The sequence below is a fragment of the Grus americana genome, chromosome 5 (genome assembly GCF_028858705.1).
Source record: "Grus americana isolate bGruAme1 chromosome 5, bGruAme1.mat, whole genome shotgun sequence".
NCBI classification, from domain to species: Eukaryota; Metazoa; Chordata; class Aves; order Gruiformes; family Gruidae; genus Grus; species Grus americana.
Window position 1 is genome coordinate 69799399 of NC_072856.1, and position 25829 is coordinate 69825227.

Sequence of the window (25829 nt, forward strand, 5' to 3'; positions counted from 1 at the left end):
CAGCAACACGCCACAGCCTGGCTGGGGTGGGTTGACCCAGGCTGAGGGCCAGGTGCCCACCAGAGCCGCTCTCTCACTCCCCTCATTCACCAAACAGGGGAGAAAAGGCATAACGAAATGCTTGTAGGTCAGGATAAGGACAGGGAGAGATCACTCACTAGTTGTTGTCACGAGCAAAACAGACCAAACTTAGAGAGGGAATTCATCTAATTTATTACTAGGCAAAACAGAGTAGAGGAATGAGAAATAAAATCAACTCTTAAAACACCTCCCCCCACCCCTCCCATCTTCCCGGGCTCAACTTCACTCCCGGCTTCAACCTTCCCCCCCTCAGCGGCACAGGGGGACGGGGAATGGGGGTTACGGTCAGTTCATCACACGGTGTTTCTGCCGCTTCTTCATCCTCAGGGGGAGGATCCTCACACTCTGCCCCTGCTCCAGCATGGAGTCCCTCTCACAGGACACGAACTTCTCCAACGTGAGTCCTTCCTATGGGCTGCAGTTCTTCATGAACTGCTCCAGCGTGGTCTCTCCCATGGGGTGCAGACCTGCAGGAGCAAACTGCTCCAGCGTGGGGTCCCCCACAGGGTCACAAGTCCTGCCAGCAAACCTGCCCTGGCGTGGGCTCCTCTCTCCATGGGGCCACAGGTCCTGCCAGAAACTTACTCCTGTGTGGGCTTCCCACAGCCTCCTTCAGGTGCCTCCACCTGCTCCGGCGTGGGGTCCTCCACGGGCTGCAGGTGGAATCTCTACACCCCCTCATCCTTCCTCCATGGGCTGCAGGGGGACAGCCTGCTTCACCATGGCCTTCACCACGGGCTGCAGGGGGATCTCTGCTCTGGTGTCTGGAGCTCCTCCTCCCCCTCCTTCCTCACTGACCTGGGTGTCTGCAGAGTTTCTTACATCTTCTCACTCCTCTCTCTGGCCTCAAAAGCCCCCCCCAACTAACTTGTTGGTTTTGTTCCCCCCCCCCCTTAACTATGTTATCACAGAGGCGCTGATGGGCTCGGCCTAGGCCAGGGGCGGATCCATCTTGGAGCCGGCTGGCATTGGCTCTGTCAGACACAGGGGAAGCTTCTGGCAGCTTCTCACAGAAGCCACCCCTGTAGCCCCCCCTGCTACCAAAACCCTGCCATGCAAACTCAATATACTGTCCCACAGCAAGGAAGGCTTCACCAGGGGCATCCCTCCAGCCAGAGCGGGAGGGAGCACTGCAGCAGTGCTCAGGAGAGGAGATGGCAGCAGCTTGGGGCCAGGACAAGGGACAACTTTACTTGCTGCCCTGAGCCCATCCCTCCCCACGTCAAACCTAATAAACCTTTCAGGGTGCTGGGCAAGAAGAATAAATATACCCAGCTAACTGGAGGGAAGGGATGCCATCCAGAGGGACCTGGACAGGTTGGAGAGGTGGGACCATGCCAACTGCATGGAGTTCAACAAGGCCAAGGGCAAGGTCCTGCACATCGGTCAGGGCAATCCCAAGCACAACTACAGGCTGGGCAGAGAACAGATGGAGAGCAGCCCTGAGGAGAAGGACTTGGGGTGTTGGGGGACGAGAAGCTCAACATGAGCCAGCAACATGCGCTGGCAGCCCAGAAAGCCACCCGTGTCCTGGGCTGCGTGTCCAGCAGCGTGACCAGCAGGTCGAGGGAGGGGATTCTGCCCCTCTGCTCCGCTCTGGTGAGACCCCCCTGCAGTGCTGCGTCCAGCTCGGGGGTCCCCAGGACAAGGAGGACATGGAGCTGTTGGAGGGAGTCCAGAGGAGGCCATGGAGATGATGTGAGGGCTGGAGCACCTCTGCTCTGGAGACCTCAGGCTGAGAGAGTTGGGCTGTTCAGCCTGGAGAAGAGAAGGCTGTGGGGAGACCTTCGAGCCCCTTCCAGTCCCTGCAGGGGCTCCAGGAAAGCTGGAGAGGGGCTGGTGCCAAGGGCAGGGAGTGACAGGCCAAGGGGAATGGCCTGAAGCTGCAGGAGGGGAGATGGAGATGGGATGTGAGGCAGAAATCCTTCCCTGTGAGGGTGCTGAGGCCCTGGCACAGGGTGCCCAGAGAAGCTGTGGCTGCCCCTGGCTCCCTGGCAGTGTTCAAGGCCAGGTTGGATGGGGCTTTGGGCAACCTGGGCTAGTGGAGGGTGTCCCTGCCCATGAGACAGTTGGAACTCAATGGGCTTTGAGGTCCCTTCCCACCCAAACCATTCTATTCTAAACAAAACCCAGCCCTTACCAGAGCCACGCACCTTACTCTGCACGCTCACCCCGTGCTGACAGCCAGGTGCCTGGGCAGCAGCAGTGGAGGGACTGGCGTGCGTGACACAGCAGGCATTAGGTGACAAATGGACAGGGATGTAGCGTGCAAAAAACCCCTGATGTTTCTGCAAGGATTTATTTACATATTTTACAGTGAATGAAAACTCAGTAAAGTGCAGTTAGAAGAAAACAGCCTGGGGCTCTGGAACCCAAGTTCCACTTCCCTCAGCTCCTGGCAGCTCCATTGCTTCTCCCCTTAGCACAGAGGTTCTCGGGCAGCATCTGCACATCAAAACCATAGTGGAGGTAGCGGTAGATCTCCTCTGCCTTCTGCGGGCTGACCTGGGCGCCGGTGGCGATGTCCAGCGGGGAGCTGTAAGAGACCACAGCAGGACGGCACCTCACCTGCTGCTCTTTGGTGGCCAGCGAGCAGCACCCAGACAGAAGGGGAAACTGCCATTGGGCAGACGTGTTCGGCATGAAGAGAGTGACAGGAACACCACGAGCTGCTGGTGGTCACCTCGTCAGGTTTCGGAAGGCTGTGAGCACACCAGAGTAAGAAGCCCAAGAGCTGCAGAGAAAACAGAATGCTGGGAAAGGAAAAGTTAGGGCAGTGGGAGGGGTGGTGGAAGCAAAGCCCACGTCAGTGTCCTGCTCTGCTCAGCTGGAAGAGACAGAGCTGCGTGAAGAGCAGGGCAGGATCGGTGCGGAGACAGAAGCGCTCCTGGGGTGCTCCGGCAGTAACAGGGGTGCAGAAAGGATCTGAGCAGCTACCCCAGCAGGAGGTCCCGGCTGGGACAGGAGCGAAAGGGAAGCCAGGCCTCAGGGCACCTGCCGTACATCTCTGCTGTTACCTGTTGACCATCTGCTTCACGGACCCAAAGTGATGGCACATATTGAGAGCAGCCAGGTAGCTCAGATTAGGAACACTCAGGTAGAAGTTGAGCATTTCCCGTTTGTGACCCTCCACCTCTGTTGGCACGCAAATGCCGGCATTTTTCCTTTGTTCCACCAAAGCCAGGTCTTTCAGCAAACCGGCAGTTTCCTCTTGGCAAGAGCTGAAAAGAATTCGGACCCCAGCCTGGACCAAGGCTGAGAGCACGCCATCGTAGTACTGCGTCCTCTGGAAAAATCGTGACGTTTCTCCTGCAGAGTGATAATACAGAAAACTCTGTGAGATTTTACTTTAAGTGCTAAGTTACTGTGAAAAATCTGAACAAAATGGCTCAAAGATCCCCTGCTTTGGGAGCTCACAAACAAAAACAACATGAGGGAAAACATCTCAGGGAAAGAAGGCAGGACAGGTCATGGGAGCAGCATTTCTCGATTATTTGAGAGGTACAGTTTAGGAATTAACGCTGAAAATGCAAATTAAATGTCATTAGGAGAGAGGATTGGGAGGAATACATGTTCAGAGATGAAGAACAGGACAGACCACAGAAATCAGACAAGGTTTGGTAAAGCTACAAAAGTAAAGATGCACTTGACCTCTGTGTCAAACAAGAAACAAGCAGCATTCTGGAAACAGCGTAATGAGAAAAACTGGACAAAACCAAGGGAAATGAACGACACCTTCAGCAGCAGGGTAAAAAGGCAGCTCAAACACAATCCACTTATCTACAGCCCCCTCCGAGAAGCTACATCTTCAGTGACCGATTCTATCATCGTTTCCATATCTGAACTATCAATAAATTAGATTTATGTCACAAAAACAAAGCTGCACCCACAACAATTTGATTTCAATAGTGGAGTTTTATGTCCCAGAACATCTGTAATTTAATTGGAGCCGTGAGCTCTAATTCCATCTTCTGTGAAGCAGGTGCAAGCAAGACCTCTCAATTATTTTCAGGATGGCAGGGAGAATAGACAGTTAGTGAAATCGTTGATTACATAATTTGGATCTTAGGATAAAAACAAATGGCTTGTCCAAACTATATAAATAAAGAAATAGTCTTGAATTTTCCACAAATGTTTAATCAAGTCAGGAGGCGTCTTTGAGACTCCTCTCTTGTGTGCTTTGTGACACGAGGCAATGCACAGGCTTCCCAAAGTAACTCCTTGCAGGAGGGCTCTTTTTGTCTTTTTCTAAGAACTGATTTCATTCAGTGGATTATCTTTTGCAGTCAGCCATCACCTGGTTTGGTCTCTACAACTTGGAGGCGGACTTAACATGTGGGATGGTGCGTTCAGGCTGGCTGCCATTCTCCCTGGTTCTAAACCGTGAGTGTTCCCGTACAGTTGGACAGATACCGCTCCTTAGGTTACTGCATGAAAAAATATTTTTCTTGATTCCACTATTATTTTAGTGCTGAGCATAGATAAGGTTGTGCTTGTTACTTTATTCTACTATTTTCACCTTCTTGAAATCTGTCTTGAAGTTGGGGGGTTTTTTTGCCCATATTAATATGGTCAGTGAACGATGTTTGAGTTAACTTGCTTTTCCTTGCCTCAGTAATCAGTAAGCAATGTATGTATCCCTCTGGATCCAGCTGTGTGTCTCTGCCTACATTAAGTGGCCCTCAAAAGCTAAACAAATGTTAACGTTCAGCTGGTGACCTCATTAATGTATTACTCCTAGAGACTAAAACACAGGTTTCCAATCTCCTTTCCATCCTGTATTCCAGACAAAGCCAGCGTGGCCAGTCCTGGAGCAGAGCAGCGCGTCCCTGCGCCGCCCCCGCCTGGGAACACCTACCTGGTTTAATCCTGTCCTTTTCCACAATCACACATACTCTCTCGAACATGCTCTGCAGGCGCTGGATCCGCTGGGTGACTTTATTCCTGTTCACAGAGTTCAGTAATTCTGACAGAAATTTCCTCTCCACTGCCATGCGGTTGCTCACGATGTAATCGCTGCTGCTCAGCGAGCAAACCTGCACCTTTACTGCGTGAACTGCCTTCAGGGAAGAAATCACCTCCGCTCCAGAGGAGATCTCCCGGCTGTCTACCAGAATACAGAGTGAAGGTTTTTTCTCCAGAGGGTCACGTGAAAACAGAGCTGTAGCTGAAGAGGGGTTTGTGGAAGCAGAACAAGATGGAACTGAAGTGCTCCTACAGGTGCTCTTCAAAGAACTTTCCAGCTGTCAATGTCAAAAATCACACAGTATTTCTAAGAGATCACAGAAGCACAAAGCCAAAGAAAAAACACGCTAATAAAAAATACAGGTTTCAAATACTGATGCTTAACAGATACGATTTGTTCCACGTTTGTTTTTCCAAAAAAACAATTAATAAACTCTTTTTTTAAAAAAGGTATTTTTTGATCTTGCGAAGTGTTAACACTTTCAGATTAACACTTTCCTATAAATAATCTCCAAAATTAGCTGATCTAATTATTTAGCAGCTTGAATGACAAAAGCATGCAGCCTTCACTAATGAGTTCAAAAACTGAACACTGTAAACGACAGAAATCAGGCAGAAAAGCCTAAGAGATCAGGAATCCAACCTCAGATGATGAAGGGTCTTAACTTAGGACAGCGAACAGGTATTTTATAACTACAAACCGCAAAGAATTAGCGGACACTCTCCATGACTGTCAGACTCAGGACAGTATCCAATGCCCCGGGTTTATTTGCTGACTGCTAGGATGCTCCCTACGTCACCCTGGGAGCACAGAGGCCTCCGGTGCCACGGGAGGGGAGATGATGCAGAGCAGTACAAGCGGGATGGACCTGCTCCTCTACCACAGAAGCGCACTCACTCGCTGCGGTACTGCTGGCAGCCCTCAAACACCAGTGCCACAGGCCAGGTTCCCCTCGCGTGGGATTCCTTCGCACACGTGGGGTGAGGGGGAGGTCCTTGTTTTGGACTGACACTGACCTCAGTGGGAGCCTGGAGATCCTCTTTCCCCAGAGCAGAAGTAGTGACCGCTGGCGGACAGTGTGTGCTCCTGACTTGATGCTCTGGGTGAAAATCCAACATTTCAGATACTGATGCTTTCAAGCTGAGAAGCGTCTCGCTCTTACTCTCCACGGACTGATGAGCACTGATGTCCCCAGCAATTTTTGTGCGCTGTGCAGAAGAGACTGAAGGCAATGACTTGGGTGACTTAGTATTTTCCTGTTCTGCCCAGAAACAGTCTGTTTTCTTGGGCTTCTCAGTGCTGACACTTGTTTCTTCCCCGCTGGAATCACTGAGAACAATAATTCGGGATGGTTTCTTTCGCACTGGGACAGAGGAGTTCTCTTCCATCCTGGCCTGGTTTAATTTTTTTCTGCGGCGAGTAAGGTATTGTTTTCTTCCACTAGTAAAACTCTCATTATTTAGGAGATCAAAATTAACACACACTTCCTCCTCACTAGATCCACTTTCTTGGCAAGTTTCCTCTTCCTCCTCTCTGACACAGAAACTGTCTTCTGCGTAAGTCTGGTCTTGCTCAGGAATCTGAGGGGAGGGGAATACCAAAGCTGTTAGTTTTGAAACACTGTAATGATTTTGCTCCTTCTCCTCATTTTGTGTGTTAACAAAAAAAAAAAAAGTGGTTTATCCTTTTCATCAAATATAGATGTCTCTTATTTTGCTGAAGGTGATATAAAAAACAGGAATACAGGAAACAGAAAAAAAACTGGAGGGGGATAAGGAACCATCCTGAGCACCTGTTTTTCCAACTCTGTGATTTCTTTGGTCTCTATGAAATAACAAGGGAAAATTAAGTAGCTAAAAAATACTGTACAAGTGATTTATGTCACGTGCTGTTTGAAGAGTTCGGAGTAGAACAGAACCCAGGAGACGGATCACGTAGGAAACGTCTCAGCCGAGCACCATGCAGCATTCACACGGAGGGGGAACCAAGCCGGGAGCAGCCAGGATAAGAAGTCCACAACTCAAAAGAAGCTCCTTTATGAAAATCCAGCAACGTTTCCCTGGCACTTCTAGGAGCAGACAGAATTAGTGCATGATGATACTGTATGTAATAGGACAAGAGCTTGGCAAAGGATCTGCTTTGGGAGTCATTCATGCTCAGTAGTTACCCCAGGCAGCAGGGGCACAACTAACAGCTGGAGACCACGTAAAGGGTCGATCTCCTGCAACACCGAGACACTGGACAGCCAGAGGCACCCTGCCAGAGAGCGCTGAGGAGCAGCAACAAGCTCTGCTAAGTACGCTACCTTACTTTTCTCATGACTGGTTCCAAACTTACATTTCAGGAGCTAACCATCTAATTGCTAGAGAAAATGTGACCTGTTGGCACTGCTGCTTGTCTGGCAAAAGCAGCGCAGGGCAGTCTGACGTATAAGCGGGTAACAGGCCCAAACTGTCGCACCTCTATCCGGGGGCTGCTTGTTTCACCAAACCGGGAACTCGGTTCAGAGACTGGAAACATCACATGCTGGGTGAGAGGACTCTTCCTCAGGAGATGTCAGTCTGTGTCCTTTGTGACAGCAGAAGACAGCAGAGAGGGGGAGAAAAGCTTCCGACCCTGGAAGCACCATGCAGTCCTACACAGTTCAACAATGATCACCACAGCAGCTCCACTCTTCAGTGAAAAGACAACCAGGAATCGAGATGCTTTCACTTCAGACTGGTTGACAGCCTCTCACCAGCTGAAGAATGGAGTCTGTATGCTTCTCTCAAAGCATGACAGAATTGATCGGGTATTAGGAAAAATGTCTTTACCCAAAGGGTTGTCAAGCACCAGGACAGGCTGCCCAGGGCAGTGGTGGGGTCCCCATCCCTGGAGGGATTTAACAGCCGTGTAGATGTGGTGCTTGGGGACAGGGGTGAGTGGGGGGCTGGGCAGTGCTGGGGTAACGGTTGGAATTGATGATCTTAAGGGTCTTTTCCAACCAAAACGATTCTGTGATTCTATGAGTGTCTGCACACTTTAACTTAAAAATCAAAATGAAGCCAATAGTCTTTTGTTAGAACTTATTATTTATCAACAATAGGCTGGAAACTACACTTCAAAGTAGGATTAGAACCTAAATACGGTCACACGCAATGGGAATTTCACAAGGAGAGCAGTCATTTCATTTCATTTCATACCTGTGAGAAAATCGCCATGCTGTTGAATTCACGATGAACCATTTTGTATCTATTGCCAAGAGCTGGACTACGCACAGATTTCAGGTAAACTCCTTTCATCTCACAGTCTGAATTAAAACAAGAAGATAAAAGAGAATACGGTATTATTAAGGATATAATTTTTAATTCATTATTGATACATCATGTTTTCCATATTAAGTAATTCCTTTATAGTCTCCTCAAACCCTGTATTGCACAAAAGAAACATTTGCAATTCTCCAGCCATCTCTGAAAATCCCAACGCAAAGGACTAGGGCTACCCAGCTTGCCGTCATGAAAGCTGCCGTGTAGGAGGTTTTCTCAGCAGGCAGAGCTCGGGATGCCTGTAGCAGGCAGAAGGGCAATATTAGCCACAGGAAACCCAAATCACTCAGTTTTCCGTGTTGCAAGTCTCCCAAACCAGACACGACAACTAATTTCAGATACTGTGTGAGAAAGGGATGGATTTACTGAAGCCCACACAGGATCTTACAGGGAACAACTCACAGCTTCAGTGGAGGAGAAAAATCCTCAGCAACATCTGGGAATCTGAAATGGTAGTAATGCAAATATCCCAGGGAGAGACAAGGTTCAAAAGCACAAGGGTAAGTAAAGCATCTCGGCCAAAAACCAGCATTACCTCCTCAGCTCTGTCAGTGTCGACACTAATTTAACATTCATAGTGTTATTTCATATCATACTTTAGGTCTCTCTGTAACAGAAGACCTGGAAGATTCAGAGATTTCTGAGTGAAATGGAAAATTGTGTTTCTGTTTGGCCATGATGGTGTAAGAGGGAGTGGTTCACTCTGAGCGAGGGGGATCTCCTGCCACCGCAATCCTCAAAGAACTGACTCCAGCCTGCCCAAAGCTATTGCACGGTAGAGACTCCAGTGAGGAAGTTACTACCTAAGAAATCCATGTGAATTAAAAAATAACCAGAGAAGGTACAGACAGAAAATGGAAAGCACCTGATTTACCACAGCTGAGGAGGTTACTGCTTACCAGCTGGCACATGCTGGCACAGCTGGCACAGCTGACCGAATGGCCGTGCCTATCATACCGTTTGCTAAGCAACACTCCTTATCTTAAGACCACAAACAAGTCTCCTCATTCACCATTTAACACTTGCGTGACCTCTACATCATCGTTCAGGAATTGAGCAAGTGAAGAGTTCAGCTCGTTCTCTGCATCGTCACTCTCATCAGATGAAATGCCATCTGCATCTTGCTGGGACAGCTCAGCTTCTTCATCTAAAAACTGTCTTGCTGCTTTCTAAAGAAAAAAGTCCAAACAAAATTTTAGAAGTTGGCTCCCAATTAATTAATGTTAGATATGAGACCTCTAATTAAATCAGTTCATGATTTCAGAACGTCAGCTGCTTAGAGGGTCACAGATATCAGGCTTCTGGCTTTGAAAAGAGAATCCCTCACAGGGAAAGGTGATGTGAAGAACACAAAGTCCAGTGGCTGTCCCACCAGCACGGACAGGTGAAGCTGGTCTCCATTTCAAAGCACTGGCCGAAGGTGACCTCAGTGTATAGCACGGTTTGCACGTAGACTCGTTAATAGTACGGGCAAAGTTTACTAACGCATTGTAGCTAAGCTACCCAAAAATATTAGGTTATTTTGTAACTTATAAATCTAGTTTTACTCATTTTATTTGCTTTCAAAAATCTGTTTTGATTTTGAAGTGCTGGATTACTCTGAACCCAAGTCCACTAGAAACTTCAGATACAGATTTCATGCTGGTTTGCCCTTTTCTGTTTAAGACTTAGGATTAACTGTTTCATGAATTCATCAGACAACTCATTACTGAGAAAATGCTCGTCTTTCAGGAAAGAGGACGCACTTCACAGGTGAACTGCAGTCCAGGAGACATGGTACAATCCTGGGTACTAAGTTCCATCAAAAACAGACAACAAAACATTCACAATAATGTACAAGGAAACAAAACAAATTAATTCAGAAAGATGTTCTGTCAGAGATACTTTATGTTAAGCTAACTTTTTCTCTTAATTTCAGCTATAAATTACTAAAGTAAAATGTGGGGGGAAAAAACAAAAAAACATTTGTTTGCCTTCAAAATACCTTGAATAAAAAGCACAAGGCTGTAAATTTTAGTTTAGTACGTGGAAGACTAAGGCGCCTTGTGCTACACTAAGTGACATCTTTGATTTTCAAATTTTCCTAAGTCTTTTATTTATTTGCTTACACCAATTAGTAAGCCTGAATGACAGGCATTATTAATAGTTCCTTTTCTAGAACAGTTTTGATTATTCTGAAGCACACTGGAGGTCACCTGTTTACAGGAAAGAACTCTCAGTGTTATTGCCAATTAGTCTTAATCCTTCTTACTTGGGGAGGACTAGCAAGAGGACAAACCCTGCAGCGTGAACAGCACTGTGATACCAGAAACTAACCGTCAAGAATCTGGTCACACTTGGGAAACAATAAGTTTCCAGGTTCTTAAATTATTTCTTGAATCTTTGAATTCAGTGCCGGTGGCTCTTCTGGTCACCTTGGACTTCTCCCAGTCTCTGTTAATCTAACTGGAGCTCTGCTGCACCTACGACTCCATTACCTGCACTCCTGACAGAACACCGTAACTGGTGGTGGCCTGATCAGAACGGTTTTCATGTCCTGGATCTTCTGTGGATCTGGAATTCTGACATGTTTGTCGCTATGAATGTTTAGGTAAGATGATATGTGAAGGCATGGTAGAATTTCATAAGTATACAGGTAACACACTCTCTTTCTCTGAACCATTTAGACTCACATAAAAAAAAATAAATGTTTAAATAAAATTGAAAAATGGATTTTTCACCTACCTAATCTTTGTATTCCAGAACATAAAATACTGATACTATAGGGAAGTCTCCACAAGGAGGATTATCTTTAAAACATAAAAAATATCCAACAGAATGTGCCCCGGAGCCCTTATTAGAGTAATTTCTGCCTAGAAGAACCACATCCATGTGTCTTTAACAGCTTTTCAGTTTACTATGAATATATGGTTCTGGCCCTGCATCCATTCCTGATGCAGTGACAGATTAAAGTGTGAAATACTAAATTAAGATTGAAGCTTTAGGGTTGAGGGACCATTGCTGTCTTAAGATGTCCAAACTTGAAACCATTAGTGTAGGTGGTAAATTCATATAATCCTAATTGCGTAAGTTCTGGACAAGTACCTGAGCTTCCTGAGTCTGACTAATCTTTGACTATCTTCTACTTGTAATGTAAATTCTTATTTTGCTTCAGAACATTATGAGGCAGGGCCCTGCAGATTTCTCTGAAAGTCAGGAAAGGGATGTGAAGGTTCAGATCATTATCCAGTGTTTCAAGATTTCATCTCGAATGTTTGCAACAACCTTGTACGAGCCTCAACCCTCCTAAATAATGTCTTAAAAGCAAACAACTGCCCAACTGCATGCCTACCATAATACCGTGGTACCATGAGATCCTACAAAAGGCCATAAAATAGAAGTTCCATTTTTTAGGCCATAAAATACACACAAGCTCAAGCATCAGTGACTCAGTACAGTGACTTTCTGTCTTAAGTATGTGAAACTAGCAGTCAACATTTCTCGTGTTTTCATGGTTTTTATAAATTTAAATATAGACAAATTATAAAATATTTTCAGTTCATTCTTGCAGTTTGAACAGAAAGTAGAATCTCACTAAGTCTCTTTCTGTCTCTTTTTTTGTTTTTGTTTGGTAACACATGCTGTTTATCTTCAAAGAATCATTGATCTGACCTAGGTTTTGCAATGTTGCAAATGTGCTCTTACATACACACACACACACATATAACAAAGCACAGCCATGATCTGCATTACAATTTCAACGCAAACAGCTCCAAATATGACCTTCAGTGTATTAAAAGAGACAGGTAACGTCACATACCTTGTATGTAAAATTGCTCTTGACCTTTTGCCGTTTCGTACTTGTCAGCTGCTTTTTGTTAGGGGCTGCTGAGCTGCTATTTGTGGTCCTACTTGAAGTCTTGTGGAAATCCATGCTGTCATCACTGGACATGTCTGACTAGAGGAACATTTCACAAACACTTTAATAAATGAGAGTTGTGCTTGGGATTGCGCCGACTCACGTGCAGGACCTCGCCCTTGGCCTTGTTGAACTCCATGCGGTTCGCATGGTCCCACCTCTCCAGCCTGTCCAGGTCCCTCTGGATGGCATCCCTTCCCTCCAGCGTGTTGACCCACCACACAGCCTGGTGTCATCAAGCAACTCGCTGAGGGCGCATCTGATCCCACTGCCCATGGTGCTGACAAAGATGTAAAACAGCGCTGGTCCCAACAGCGACCCCTGAGGAACGGCACTCGGCCCTGGTCTCCACTTGGACATCGACTTGTTGACTGCAAGTCTCGGGTTTTTTAAGCAACAACTGATTTTTTGGATTGATTTGCTATGGCAAAATAACACGATAATGCTAATCATCTTATTAAATTCAAAAGGAACAGAAGAACTTGTTATTTGGAGGAAAAATCAGGTCAAATGTGACATGAACTTTTTTTTTTTTTGATTTAAAGCTTTGTGGAACAAAGGTGATTTTACTGCCTATAACAGTAGAGGCTCATCTCTCCTGTGTGTAACAGTAATTCACTGCCAAACAACAACTACAAAATTATCCTTGGAGACGTCGGGAAAGAATTGAAGGAAGGAAAGCAATTACATTCTAATATGCCTTAAGTCAGATGGCATATTATTTTTAATAAGAACACTTTCCTACTGACTGGAGAATGAGTAAATGTTTAAATACATACTCCATAAATGGGTTTGCATTATTTTTCTTCTGTCTCACCAAAGCACTTACTAACCATGTTAGGCGGGTGTCGACGTTTTCTGATGGCACGAATTGGCGATTCAAAATCACTGTCATTTACCTATGTAAACAGAAATAAGTACAATCGCAAAGAGGATTTTTGTTTTGGTGTTTGACTTCCTTGTTATTTTGCTTCTCTTGTCTATTTTTTCTTTTTCAAAGACTCACATCAGGAGACTTCAAAACGTTCTTTTTTTTCCTATTTTTTCTCTGGAAAACGATCTCTTCTTCGCTCTCGCTGCTGGTTCCTACAGAAAAAATAGTAAACAACATTCACAAGAAAATGCATTTTTCACAATACAATTTTGCTATAACTGAGCGATCAAAATCTGTGTCTCTTATAAAAGTACCTACAAAGGAGATTACTTATCGATCTATGCGGCAAATATTGTTCTCTTTAGCCTTCTTAATCAAAATAAATAATCTCCAGCAGAGATGTACAATAAATCCTACTTCCCTGGAGAGTCTCTGCGTGGAATTGATTACCCCAGGCAGTACAGATACAGAAAAAGGGAGGTGAAAAATGAAACCAAGAGAAGAAGCCCTTAAAAACTGAGTAAGAGTTACACTTCTGGAAGAATTTTGTAACACAGATCCCTTTGGGTGCACTGAAACAAAACCAGAACTCACTAAAAACTCCTCCTTCCAATTCCTTTTCAAACAACTGCAGGCTTTGGGCAACCTGGTCCAGTGGAGGGTGTCCCTGCCCATGGCAGGGGGTTGGAACTGGATGATCTTTGAGGTCCCTTCCAACTCAGACCAGTCTGGGATTCTATGATTCTATATATCACTAACTATCATTCCAACAACACGCACTGTCTGGGCAGGTTTTCAAGACCCGACTGGACAAAGCCCTTAACAACCTGATCTAGGTTCAGTATTAACCCTGCAGTTGTAAAACAGCAATTTGGGGGTTTTGTGGCTTTGGTTTTTGTTTGGGGTTTTTTTGTGTTTGTTTGGGTTGTTTTTTTATTAAATAGATTATGATTTTTTTAATCTAGCAAACCAACATATCAGTGTGAAGGTGTGATGATTCAGGAAGAAAGGTGGCATTCAACAATCACTCACCTTCAGAAAATATAACTATCAGACAAATTCAAACAGAAGGAAAAAAAGATGCTTTCACCACCAAAGGGACTGTTTATGCTTTGTTTCAATGTTTAAGGATAGTAACAAAACCATTCAGAAAAACTCAATGTGCCCTATGAATCAGACCAAGTACTGTTAAGCCTGAATTATTTTGAAACTAATTCAAGGTTATTCAGAGATAAACACGACAAAGGGTGTGAATGATACCTGTAAGTGACCTACGAGTGAAGAACAACGGTCATTTATATATTGGCAATATTTTAGTACAAAATATTTTTTTATGATATATTGGTCCTAAACCAGAAAAAGACAGAAAGGGAGAGAGAAGGGAGGAAATAAAAAGCAGAACAGAGCCTACAAACAGTTGATATTTTTAAGACAATCAAGGTTTGTGCTGAAGTTATAATCAGAAAATTTTAAATACAAGTTGGTTGGCATGCAACTAAACTGAAAGAAATCCATCAGTAGAGTTTCTATTCCTCGGGAACAATGATAGGAAAATATGAGGGCATGGATTCAGGGACTGAAGTGCAACAGATCCAGACGATTACGAATCAGATGCTGAGAGGATTAAGAAAGGACTTTAAAGCAGCTATAGCTCACACAATTTTGTCTCCCATGGTTGCACTGCTGGCACTTGTGAAGAGGTACGGGAGGTTTAATTCCATGTACTTCCTCCAACATGCATGCATGCAGTTCTGCCTCAAATGGCTGAGCTCGTATGCAGGGTTAAGGTTCTCCTCAGTGAGCCAAATCCTAGTATTATAACCATTATTCCCCTATTCCTTTCATCCTTCCCATCTAAGTCATAAAACCAAACCGAGGATCCAAAAGACCCTAGATTGTACGTTATTTAAACATGAAGATATTAACTAACTGTACCATGGAAATCCCTACCTTCAGCAAGAAACACACGTGAACTATGAAGGTTGGTGTCTTCCAGGTTTTCAGTCCTTCCTAAAAGGGAATCAAGAGCATCCGTGGCTGAACGCCCAAAGTTCTGCCTATGTGGGCTTGAATTTACTTCATCTGTAAGAGGCACCTCTGGAATTTCCTCCTTGGTACTAGAGAAGACTTTCATAGGATTTCTTCTGATAGATTCAGTATTCACAACCTTTCTACTTGTTGGGGTAGAGAGTGCAGAAGCCAAAGCTCTAGGTGATGCACTTCCCGTTCTTCTGTCTCCTGACCTCAGGAAAGGCACTGCAGTGGTAGGATCCGCAGCCCCTTCTCTACCACTCCTGCTCCTACTCTGGAATGGCAATGGTGTGGAAATGTCTCTTTTCTCAAGACTTTCGCAAACCTGTTTTGGCGATGTTTCAAGTCTGGAGCTATTCAGTAAATTTTTTTTATCTTCACTGGATTTAACACTTGCAGGACTCCCTGAGGCACCATTTAATTTTCTGCTTTTATTAGTATTTATAGCTTCTTCAAAGATTTCGTTCTCACACTCTTCAACGGAAAATCCCAGATCAAAGTTAACAGAAAACAGTTCTTGAGAACAGTCATAAAGATCATCACTATCCAGAAACTGCTCGGTCATGCTCACATCACCCGACATCTCCATGGTTGTGGTTTGACGGCTTACTGGCTGCTCCTTGCAGGTTTTGTCAGCGTTCACGCAGCACACCTCTGAAGGAATCCACTCGGAGCCTCGCTCTGCAACTGGCCTAACAACATTCTCACCTGAATCTGACTTGACTAAATGCTTGTTGCTCATAGAAAAACTTTCATTATTTGTGTCACAAATGTGGTCATCTTCAAAGAAATGTATACTCTTCTCTTCATCAATAATTACACTTTTCTTGTTCATTTCAAGATCTTTATCTTCTTGAACAAAATCCTTATTTGAAGGGGTATTTGTCAGAGTGTGATTTATTGTTGGAGTTTTCTTTTGAATTTCAGTGAATTCTTCATTGTCAAACAGACTATCAAAGCTGTCATTCCAGTGAAGTTCCTCTTTGGCTTTAACAGCAGCAGTCTCAGATGACAATACAGTTTTTGAAAAACGGGTACTTACAGAAGCACACAATTCACTGGTGACTTTCAGTTCAGGATTCTCAAAGAGCGGCAGTGAAGGATCAGCTTCTGAGGATGCGGGAAAGACTTTGTCCTGAAGTCTCTCTGAATAACGATCAGAAATAACATTTTGAAAAGGACATACTCTTTCTTCATTTCTCATCATGTTTTCAAAATCATGAAGTTTATTCAAAGAGGGAGGAGACTGTGATAAAAACCTTTTTACACGGGAAAATATTCCTTTTAACCAAGAAGGCTCCTCAGATGGTCTCACAAGCGCAAATGAATCCACGTATGATTCAGGAAGATAAAACAAGTCAGACGACGCAGGTGATTTCCCAGTTGTGAAGCTACTATAACCCGAATCCATGTGGTTCATCCCCAGTGATTGACAAGCTTTACCTACAGGTTTGTATTCCTTTCCTGCACTTTCATGAACTAGAGTACTTTCACTGTCGTCACATAGGTCAATAAATTCATTTAAGTCAAATGTCACCTCTAGTTCCTCATCCTTTTGACTGCCCTGGTCAGTACTTTCTTCAGCAAGCCTTCTTGCTGAGCAGGAAGCCGAAGTATTACTATCTGTAGGCAACTCAGGCACTTCAACATTTAATCTGGAATTTCTTTTGGGAGTCTTTGTTTTTGTTATTTTAAATGTGGAAAAGAATTCACTCCCATTATCATTTGTATCAGGTAAAAATGGTTTTACTTTTGCTCTGTGTGCCATATCTTTTCTAGATGAGCAGGCTTTCTGATTAAATGTGGAGTTGGTCATGGAAAGATGACTTTTATTCCTTTGAATATTAACGTCTTCAGTATGTAAGTGAGGATGAACCTCCAGTTCATAGCTGCAATCTCCCTGGTGACAAACACAGTGTAATATTTACTATAAACACATACAGGCTTACAAGGACCTGTCATAAGGATATTTAAAACAAGTGACAAATGTTTTCATACTCCTAAAGTTTATTAGAAAGAGGAAAAACAAAACAAAAACAAACAAACAAAAAATCAAAAGGAAAGTGCTTTGCATTTAAGGTCAGAACTTTCAAAGAAAAAGTTTGCTGGCAGCTTAACTGCAAATCCATGCTTTAGAAAAAACAAAAGAGACCATGCATAAATAAAGATGGCATTTAACAGAGCACCAAGGCACAGTGTTCTGCCTCATACATCTGTGTCGTGCAGTTGAGTTGCAGTTCCTAGAACATTAACAGCAAACAACTTCACTTCGCTAATAAAATGTGCAAGGTATTATACCCCCAGACAGGCTATTGTTTCCAGGCTGTAGTTCTGGGAGGACTAGCAAATTGAGAAAGGTGCTGTGAGCAGAAGAAACCCTTCTTCAAGCACAAGTGAACCTAGACTTCTCTGTTCTTTTTGTACTACTGTTTGTAATTTGGCTATTGCCATTGATGGCACATTAAGAATTTCTCACTTATGTACTCTGAACTTTTTTTTTTCCCCCACAGATGCTCATTAATGTTCTGTTCAAAAAGACACTGACCTAGGGAACCAACTCTTAAAAACACACTTGAAAAAAGCACAATAGACTTTGACATCACTCCCAGTTAGATATCCATACAAGCACTGCCTGGATTGAAAAGCTATTTATTTATTTATTGTCCTTCTCATTCTCTCTTTTAAATTAAGATTTCAAAATTAAGGCATGCAATCTCCAAAAGGAACAGTAAGGATCAAATAAGGCTCTGAAAACAGTAGTTTGAAACATTTCTTCAAAGTTCAAACCCGTTTCACTAATAAAAAATAAAAATGAGGATGCAAGATCTAAACAGAAGGTACAATTATATTTTGGCAGTTTAGTCAGATGAATCCCTAGATTCGTTAATCCCTGAAATTAAACAAGGTACCTTTACAGGTATAGTGGGTGATAAAACTGACTTTTACACTAAGAGGTTACGTGCTTCCTATACAGGTTATATTCTCCAAAAGCCTTACCAGATGTAAGAAAAAGATATGGTACTCATAGTCATAACCTCCTGAACCCCTCCTCACTGTCGCACGAGAATATTACCAGAGCAGCTCTACTTCAGCTTGTGCTAGCCATGCTGGTAGTCACTATTCGAACTCCAGCAACATCTCTATCTTCCAGTAGCGTATAGTCACCTTCCATCCTCCTTGAGCTCCTCACAAGCTGGACCCTTCACTCCCTATCGCATGTACCCACGCAACGTGCAGAGTCTTCTCCTGTGGGCATAACCGTGACTTCTCATTTCTTCCAACACCTGGTCTCTGTGTAATTAAGCCGCTAAGAAAGTTTCCAGAGCTGCTCTAACCAATCACACTGACACCAACATCTTGATAAAACTGGGACCCCCGGGACCACTGAGGTGTTTCTTCTAAAAGAGATTGTGAAGAAATTCAACAGTCGGAGTTTCCACAGGTGATACACCTGCAGCTTCTGTTAATCAACCTTTACTGCGAGTCTCCTTACAGGAGCCAGAGGAGTCAATCATGGAAAACAAGGTTTGAAAAATACTCTGGGAAGTCCTTCTACCCCATTACACAAGGCAGAAATAACCATACCTAAAATGACTGCTGCCTGCCTTGTCTAAATGTCTTCCTGAAAACAGGATTCGAAGCTGTCTTCCATGCATTTGAAGACTGAACACATCCTAACACAGTTTTGGATCCTCTGTGGTTGCAGTAGATAAAGCATACTATCCAGTATTAACAGCATTCTTTCACTCTCAGTAATAATAATAATGAAAATACTTAAAAAATCAGTATTTCGATTTTATCCCTAACTTCATACACATGCCACAGAAAGGATCACAGACAGACTAAATAAAGAAGAATCTGTCTACAGGCTGTTTTGGGGTTGGGGCAGAGCTGGTTACAAATCCTGTTTCCAACAAAGACAGTGGTGTCTCAGCAACAACGTATGCAATTTCTATATGGGCAGCACAGTAGAACGGTAGAGGGAGGAAGTTCAATTGCTAGAGATTCATCTCCAAGGGCTGTGAAACACCTACTCCATGTGTCACTACAGACGATGTTACTCAGCTGCTGCACACGTATTGCCTACACTCAGGCTGTCCATTTATAAACATATCCAAAAAACCTAAAAGTTAGGGTTTTTTAAAAAGACATGTCCAAGGAGATCCCCAGACTATACAGGCTGACTTATAAGAAGTCTGAATACCAAAATAGTGAACAAAACAATTACTATGAAAGGGCTAAAGGAGGACTTCAATATGTGTAGGCTCTAAATAATTAGTTTCCCTCAAGCTGAGTCAAAGCCCCGAATCAAGATATGGAAGTCTTTGTATGAAATCAAAGAGCAGTAACAAATAACAACCAACTCAATCTGGTCCAATTACCTTCACAAATGTCATCTGAGGAGATTACACAGTTGGTTGACAAGGTAACGCTGTTGATGATATCTGTTTCAATTTATGTAAGTAATGACTGAATGTTGCATAATATTTCAATTAAAGTATCCAAGCATTATAGGAACACAATGTATATTAAATGGATTAAAGATTGATTAGTTGCCAAACCACTAAACCTTACTGAAACAGAAGTAGGAGACGCTCTTGCCCACCCAATACACTTCTAAGAGGCGCAGCACAGATCATTCTTGGCCCAGTATTGTTCTGCATTTTTAAGTAACCCAAAACTAATCAAACCTGCAGGAAAAGATGAGGGCTGTGAGTAGGTCAAAGGATAATTCATATCACAACTGGACCAGAGGTAGAGCAGATAAGAGCAAATCATTTATGTTTTCATACGGCCAAACGCAAAGCTGTATGTGTAGGATGGTAAGAGGTAACAGAACCATATCATGTCATCCAAAGGACCTAAAGAAACTCAAGAATGAAGTCCCTGAATTGGTAACAGGGGTATGCAATCTCTTCTTACAGACCTCAGGAACTAGGAGGTGGCAAATGTGATGCCATTTTTTAACAGTCAGGAAGGAAGCTAATAGGTTGCTAACCTTATCTCCATCCTGAATAAATTAGTAGAAGCTATAACAAATAACATAATTACCAGATGAGTCTTCTTCAGAAGAGTCAATATTGCTTTTGAAAACAAAACAAAACAAAAAAATCAGACCTTACAAACCCATTAGATTTCTTTGAAGAGACCAACAAGCAAAACCATTGCGATGCCCTCATGCATACCATCTTCCCAGCTTTCTGAAAGGCTTTCAAAAAGTCCCTGCCAAAATCTTTAAAGAAACTTAAACAGAGAGCGCAAAATGGGAATTTCTTGCATGGATAAGTGATTGGGTACAACACAGAAAGCAGGAGGAGTAAGGAGTTGTTACACTGAAGAACTTCATTAGGTCACAGCATATACCCATGATTCTGTTCTAACTTGGGAGAAAAAAAAAAGAAAAAAAAAAAAGAAACAAGTCCAGCAGAACTGCTGTGTGCCAGGACAACAGTCCAGAAAACAAATTTAGCATCTGGGATGAACTTTAGTCACCTAATTTCAGGCTTACATGGAGTTATATAACTGTTCTAGTTCTACTTAGTCATTCAAAATACTTTCTCTCAAACAAAATACTTTTTCCCAGTGAGTGTAGTTAATACTGACGGAGTGAAAGGACAGAATTCTAATTATCACATTTTAGCCTGAATGTGTAAAACTTGTAGAATCTTAAATTACCTGATAAGCTCTTCTATAACCTAGTAAGCTCCAGTGTGTACCAGCTACTCAGTAAACAGGCCATGCAGGAGTAGAAAAACAGGCATATCTCATATTATTGTACTAAATCAATGACCTTGCTTACAATTACTGATTCAGTTTAAAAAGAAATAGTTTTTTAATATACAAAATAAAAAGGAAAAAGTAAACTTAAGATATTAAAATTTTCATTTCTAACAAATATATGTATATACACACTTTCTTTTCTAGCATTTAGATTTAAGGCATCTACTATCAAAATTAAAATTAACCTCTCTCATCTATTAAGCTGCTTTGGATGTACATTTTCTAATGAGATTCAGATGTCTGCCAAAACCCTGGTGATCTTGCTATTTAAAAGTGGAAAGATAAGTCTGTAAATAGACACAATATAGATTTTAACAAATTTAACTTCTTTAAGCAAAAGCTTGATTGAAATGGAGGTAAAAGAAGCATTTAAGTCTTCTGACACAAGGCAGAACCCATTTTCAGAACTGGTTTTGGTTAGATCTAGGGAAGAAAGGCTTTTGGATTTTCAGCTTTCATACTGAGCATTAAATCCCGTGGAGTCAACACTGCCAATGCACTCGGTCACATGGGTACGTTTTCTGGTTAACTTCTGGTTTAGCATGAACATGAACAAAAATTACAACAGTAAAGCTGGTGGTTTTCACACAGTACTTTGCACGAGTAGGGAGAGCACAGATATCAAAGCAGCATATTCCAATCTATTCGGATGACAGGTGGTTACAATTTCTTCCTTATAGGTGATCAGTTGATTCCTTAATACTCAAGGGAAAACCCCTGTGTTTGCCCTCAACACGCAGAAAACACCCTTTCCTTTATTCTGGACAACAAAATGCTATGCCTCAAATGCTCTCAGCCATGGCCGTTCTCCCCCTCTCCCCACAAACACTTTTTTAAGGCTCACAAACATCTCCCAGGCTATAATTATTTCTTTTACTATATTGGATATGTTAACACACGCTCCCGGAGGAAGCTAAACTGCACTTCAATTGCAGTGGAAGACTTTTGGAGGATAGTGAAAGCAAAGCGTGTCCTCTCCAGCTCCTCTCCTTCCTACAGAGAGAGCTTCTGCCTTTCAGGAATCCTGCTTGCCTGCTTGACAAACTGGGCTGCAGGCAGTAAAATATTATGTTCCTCTCTGAAATGGTTTAACGTAGAAGTATGTACTATTCAGTATTTATTAGTGCCCAGCAATGAGACTGAAGCACAAGAATGCAAGAGGACAAATACCCACAAAGGCTGCTTTAACCCAGTGTACTGTACCTGACCAAGAACTGACAAAGTCTAGAAATAAAGAAATTGTAGAATGCTTCTTCCCCAAAACATGTCCATCTGGGCTACTTATAGTGGGCATACACTGGCAAAAAATCATGTCTACACCAATGACCTTAACGGCAGTGGATGGACTTTCACTGTATACAAGGTATGTGCATATGACATTTTTACCATGATGTAATTTTTTCTGCTTTATTTTATATTACTTTTTCTACTAATTTCTGACATTCCAATCCCTTTATTTGATTAACAGTGATCATTAAATAATGTTTACACAGAATTATCCAAAACAACTCTTTCCTGGCTAAGGCAGCTTTTTCCTTCATTCATCTTTGAACTAACTGGTACAGAATTTAATTCTCCAGCTTTTTAGAACATGCTCACATGGTAATTCTTCATGAAATTTATGACCATCTTTTACTTTTATCACCAAATATAATTTTTTACTGCTGTAAAAATTATCCCTTTTCTAAACCATTTAGCAAATAGGTTAAACAATTTTGATGCTTATGTGATTTCCCTGCTAACCTCCCTGTCATCTGAGTACAGGCCAGGAATAGAATAATCAAACCCTCCTATTCTGTGAGTACTTGGTTTCCAGAAGAGGCTCTAGGGGAAGCAACAACATCAAAAACTTTCTTTGGAAGTTCACGTATATTCCATCAGAGAACCCTTAAAAATATATTTAGTAGATTCATGAAAGAAGCCTAAGGGACACAGAAACCACAATTTCCCTCTACCAAAGCCGTGACATTTCTCTTCCTAACGATATCACAGCATTGATGTATCTACTAACTCTATTGCTTTTTTGCTTTCAGGCAGCTTGCCTAGAGTGAATCACAAACCCTCTCCCACGCAAACCCCCGACACCCTTCTTCAGAACCCAGGTCTGTGTCTGACACCTCCGACACCAGGCTGATCTATGCGGCTGGGAATTCTGGAAGGGTTACTGTCTGCTCCTGCTTAGTAGCAACTGGCCGCTATTCATTTATCTGCTTGTACTTATTTTACCGATACTCTGATTTGAGAGGGTGTCTGGCTATACAGCAAACACAGCTACACAATAAAAACACTCAAAAGATCCCTAAAAAGGAAGATTTATTAGCAAAATATGGGGTGTGTACCCTAGCGGTATGGGAACAGGTATCATTAAGAGGCTACAGAGGCAAGAGTCAATGTTCAAGACGATCTGAAGTGTCAGAAAATAAATTAATCTATGGTTTAGTAACTGCTTATTTTATAAAACTTTCTGGACAGGAGTGACAGCTAGTTAATATTAAAGGCGTCTGACCTGGTAAGTGCAGGTTGTGCTGTTATCTGACGTCACAGGTAGATTAAAGCTGACATTGCTGTCCAACTCCCTGCCCTGGGATGGCCCCGTGCTCAGTACTGTGGAGATACACAGGGAGGGGGGGACCTCCATACAGCAACGGCCTGGACACCGATACATCATTTCCATGAAAATACGGATAGCCAAGCATTCCTGGATCCCTGTGACCATAATAACTTCTGAAGCTTACGGCATTTCCATGCCAATAATACTAAACATACAAGCAGCAGCAGGGACATCCAAGCAGACAGCAGGACTGTTGCATCTAAAAGCAGTTCTTCAACTGCAGTAGCAGTTCAGTGTTCTAAATGTGATTATATTGCACTAAACTTTGTCACCAGTGCATTATTATAACATTAAACAACAATTTTTAAATATTTTCCTCTCTCAAAACAGAAACAGTACCTTCAAAGACACTTGGTGTATATTAGCTCCTGCAAGAGTTCCAAGACTATACGAATGGATCGCCAGTTTAGACTTGGCACGCTTACTGTAAAAGTTTTGCCAAACCAGTCTTCTGTAAGAGCTTAAGGAAAAACCAACCAATTATTCATGTACATAAATATTTTGATAGTTTGTGAAAAACAGCATGCAACTATTTTAAATCCAGAAACCTAAATGCAAAATTACTGTACACACGCACACCTTCCTCAACAAATAAAACAACAATGGAACAAACCCAACTAAAGTCAACAGTAGCCAGAATCGATCCGCGCTCTGCTATTCTCCTGACAGCAGGGAGGGAGATCAGGAGTGCCTACATCAGTAATAAAAACCCACCAAAGGCAGGAAGCTGTATTCGATGGTGTTATATGCACCATACACAGAACACACATGAAGTTTCTCTTGTCTGTAGATTCAAGTTGGCAACCCCGTATCACATACTTGATATTTTATTTGGTTTCCATAAGATGTAATATTATGGAGATTTTTCCAGAAAACAGATCATTTAACTTAGGTGGAAAGAATATTTCTGGCTGGTGTGCCTGAACCCATGGCACGAGGGCTGCAGGAGGTTTCAGGCAGCACAGGACAGGAGCACTCAGTCACCCCTGAACAGAGTAGATACGTTACCTCAAATTAACACAGCTAAGCCCTTCCAGGTGCCACACGATCTGCTCAATCCCCTTGCCCTTTGCACATGGCTGACACCCCAAAATCCTTTGCCTAATCACTCTGACTTCTCCATTCTCACTGTGAGCACAAAACCCCACGGGATCATTAAAACCAGAAAGCACCTGCAAATAAAGGTCTGAACAATCTCAACCAGGTCTCAATTAGTGTTCAGGCTGAAACCATTTGGCAACAAGATCAGAAGAATCAATATGGCACAAAGAAACTATTTTAATTGGAGAGCTGAGATTTCTGGTCTTGCAGGTTGTGCCTGGCAGCCTTACTGTCCAAGAACAAAACAAACGTCCCTCCACCTTCACGCCAGGAAGTGCACTCCTGATGAGAGTGTTACTCTCTTAAACACTGTAATGAAACACCATTTGATGTCTTAGATGACTTTCTGCTGGCTGGGGAAGAATTCTCGCCACATCTCAGATCAGGATTTTAGCCAGAGACATCCTATTGGCAATGAGGGTCAAAAAACCCAATAAAATTCACTGTCCTTATTTGAACCATTTTTAACTTTGCATTCAGTGTCTCCTGGGAAGAAAGTCACAGCTGGCTGGAAACACTGTGGTTTCCCCCCAAAACATGTCTGATTTAAAACTTCATAATCATGGAAAGTCTTTGTGGGTTCTTTGGAATTTTAGGGTATCCTGGGAACATTTTTGCTGCTGTCAGACATTTCATCCCATGACTCCTTCAAGGCAACCTAAGGCAGATGATAAAAGGACAGATGATTTTAGTGGCAGTTGTTCCAGGTTCACTTCCTAAAGCCTGGCTCCCAAGGTGTTGGTATCAGGGACCACTTGAGTGAGAAAGAGAGATGATCCTTCTAAGGGGAGTCTTTGGGTTTTCTTTTGTCTTTCTAGGGAGAATAGTTAATCCGAGTGACTTCACACTGCCAACTGTGAAATGGGAAAAAGACACCCACAGTCATCCTCCCACATTTGACAACATTACGACTTTTTAAAAGTCATGAAGAATTGACTCCCTCCCAGAAATATAAAAATGCACTTGCACTTCAGTATTTCCTGTTACTTATCCTCAGAAACTTGGACAAATATCATTTCAATAAAAATGATTGCTTTGCCTTGACCTTGTTTCCAAACAGTACAGTTTAATTTTCAAAAATGCTTAAAAGCTATTGAATTATTTTGCATAAGGACAACTTGATTTGTTACCATGTTACACAAAAAAATCCCTGCTCGTAGCTAGCAGAAAATCCAATCCCA

General features: G+C 42.9%; 1 protein-coding gene across 2 annotated transcripts in view; it reads right to left on the reverse strand.

Annotated features, from left to right (window-relative positions):
• Window positions 1-2355: 2355 nt before the first annotated feature.
• The window catches only part of FANCM (FA complementation group M), a 77541-nt gene continuing 54067 nt past the window's right edge, over window positions 2356-25829 (reverse strand). For both annotated transcript variants that reach the window (XM_054827630.1, XM_054827631.1), the window contains 10 exons: window positions 15075-17055; window positions 13257-13336; window positions 13084-13149; window positions 12152-12289; window positions 9365-9521; window positions 8230-8336; window positions 6064-6627; window positions 4940-5324; window positions 3099-3390; window positions 2356-2617 (listed from right to left, as the gene is read on the reverse strand). In XM_054827630.1, the coding sequence (XP_054683605.1) occupies window positions 2470-2617; window positions 3099-3390; window positions 4940-5324; window positions 6064-6627; window positions 8230-8336; window positions 9365-9521; window positions 12152-12289; window positions 13084-13149; window positions 13257-13336; window positions 15075-17055 (3918 nt within the window). In that variant the 3' untranslated portion in view covers window positions 2356-2469. The remainder of the gene's footprint in view (window positions 2618-3098; window positions 3391-4939; window positions 5325-6063; window positions 6628-8229; window positions 8337-9364; window positions 9522-12151; window positions 12290-13083; window positions 13150-13256; window positions 13337-15074; window positions 17056-25829) is intronic.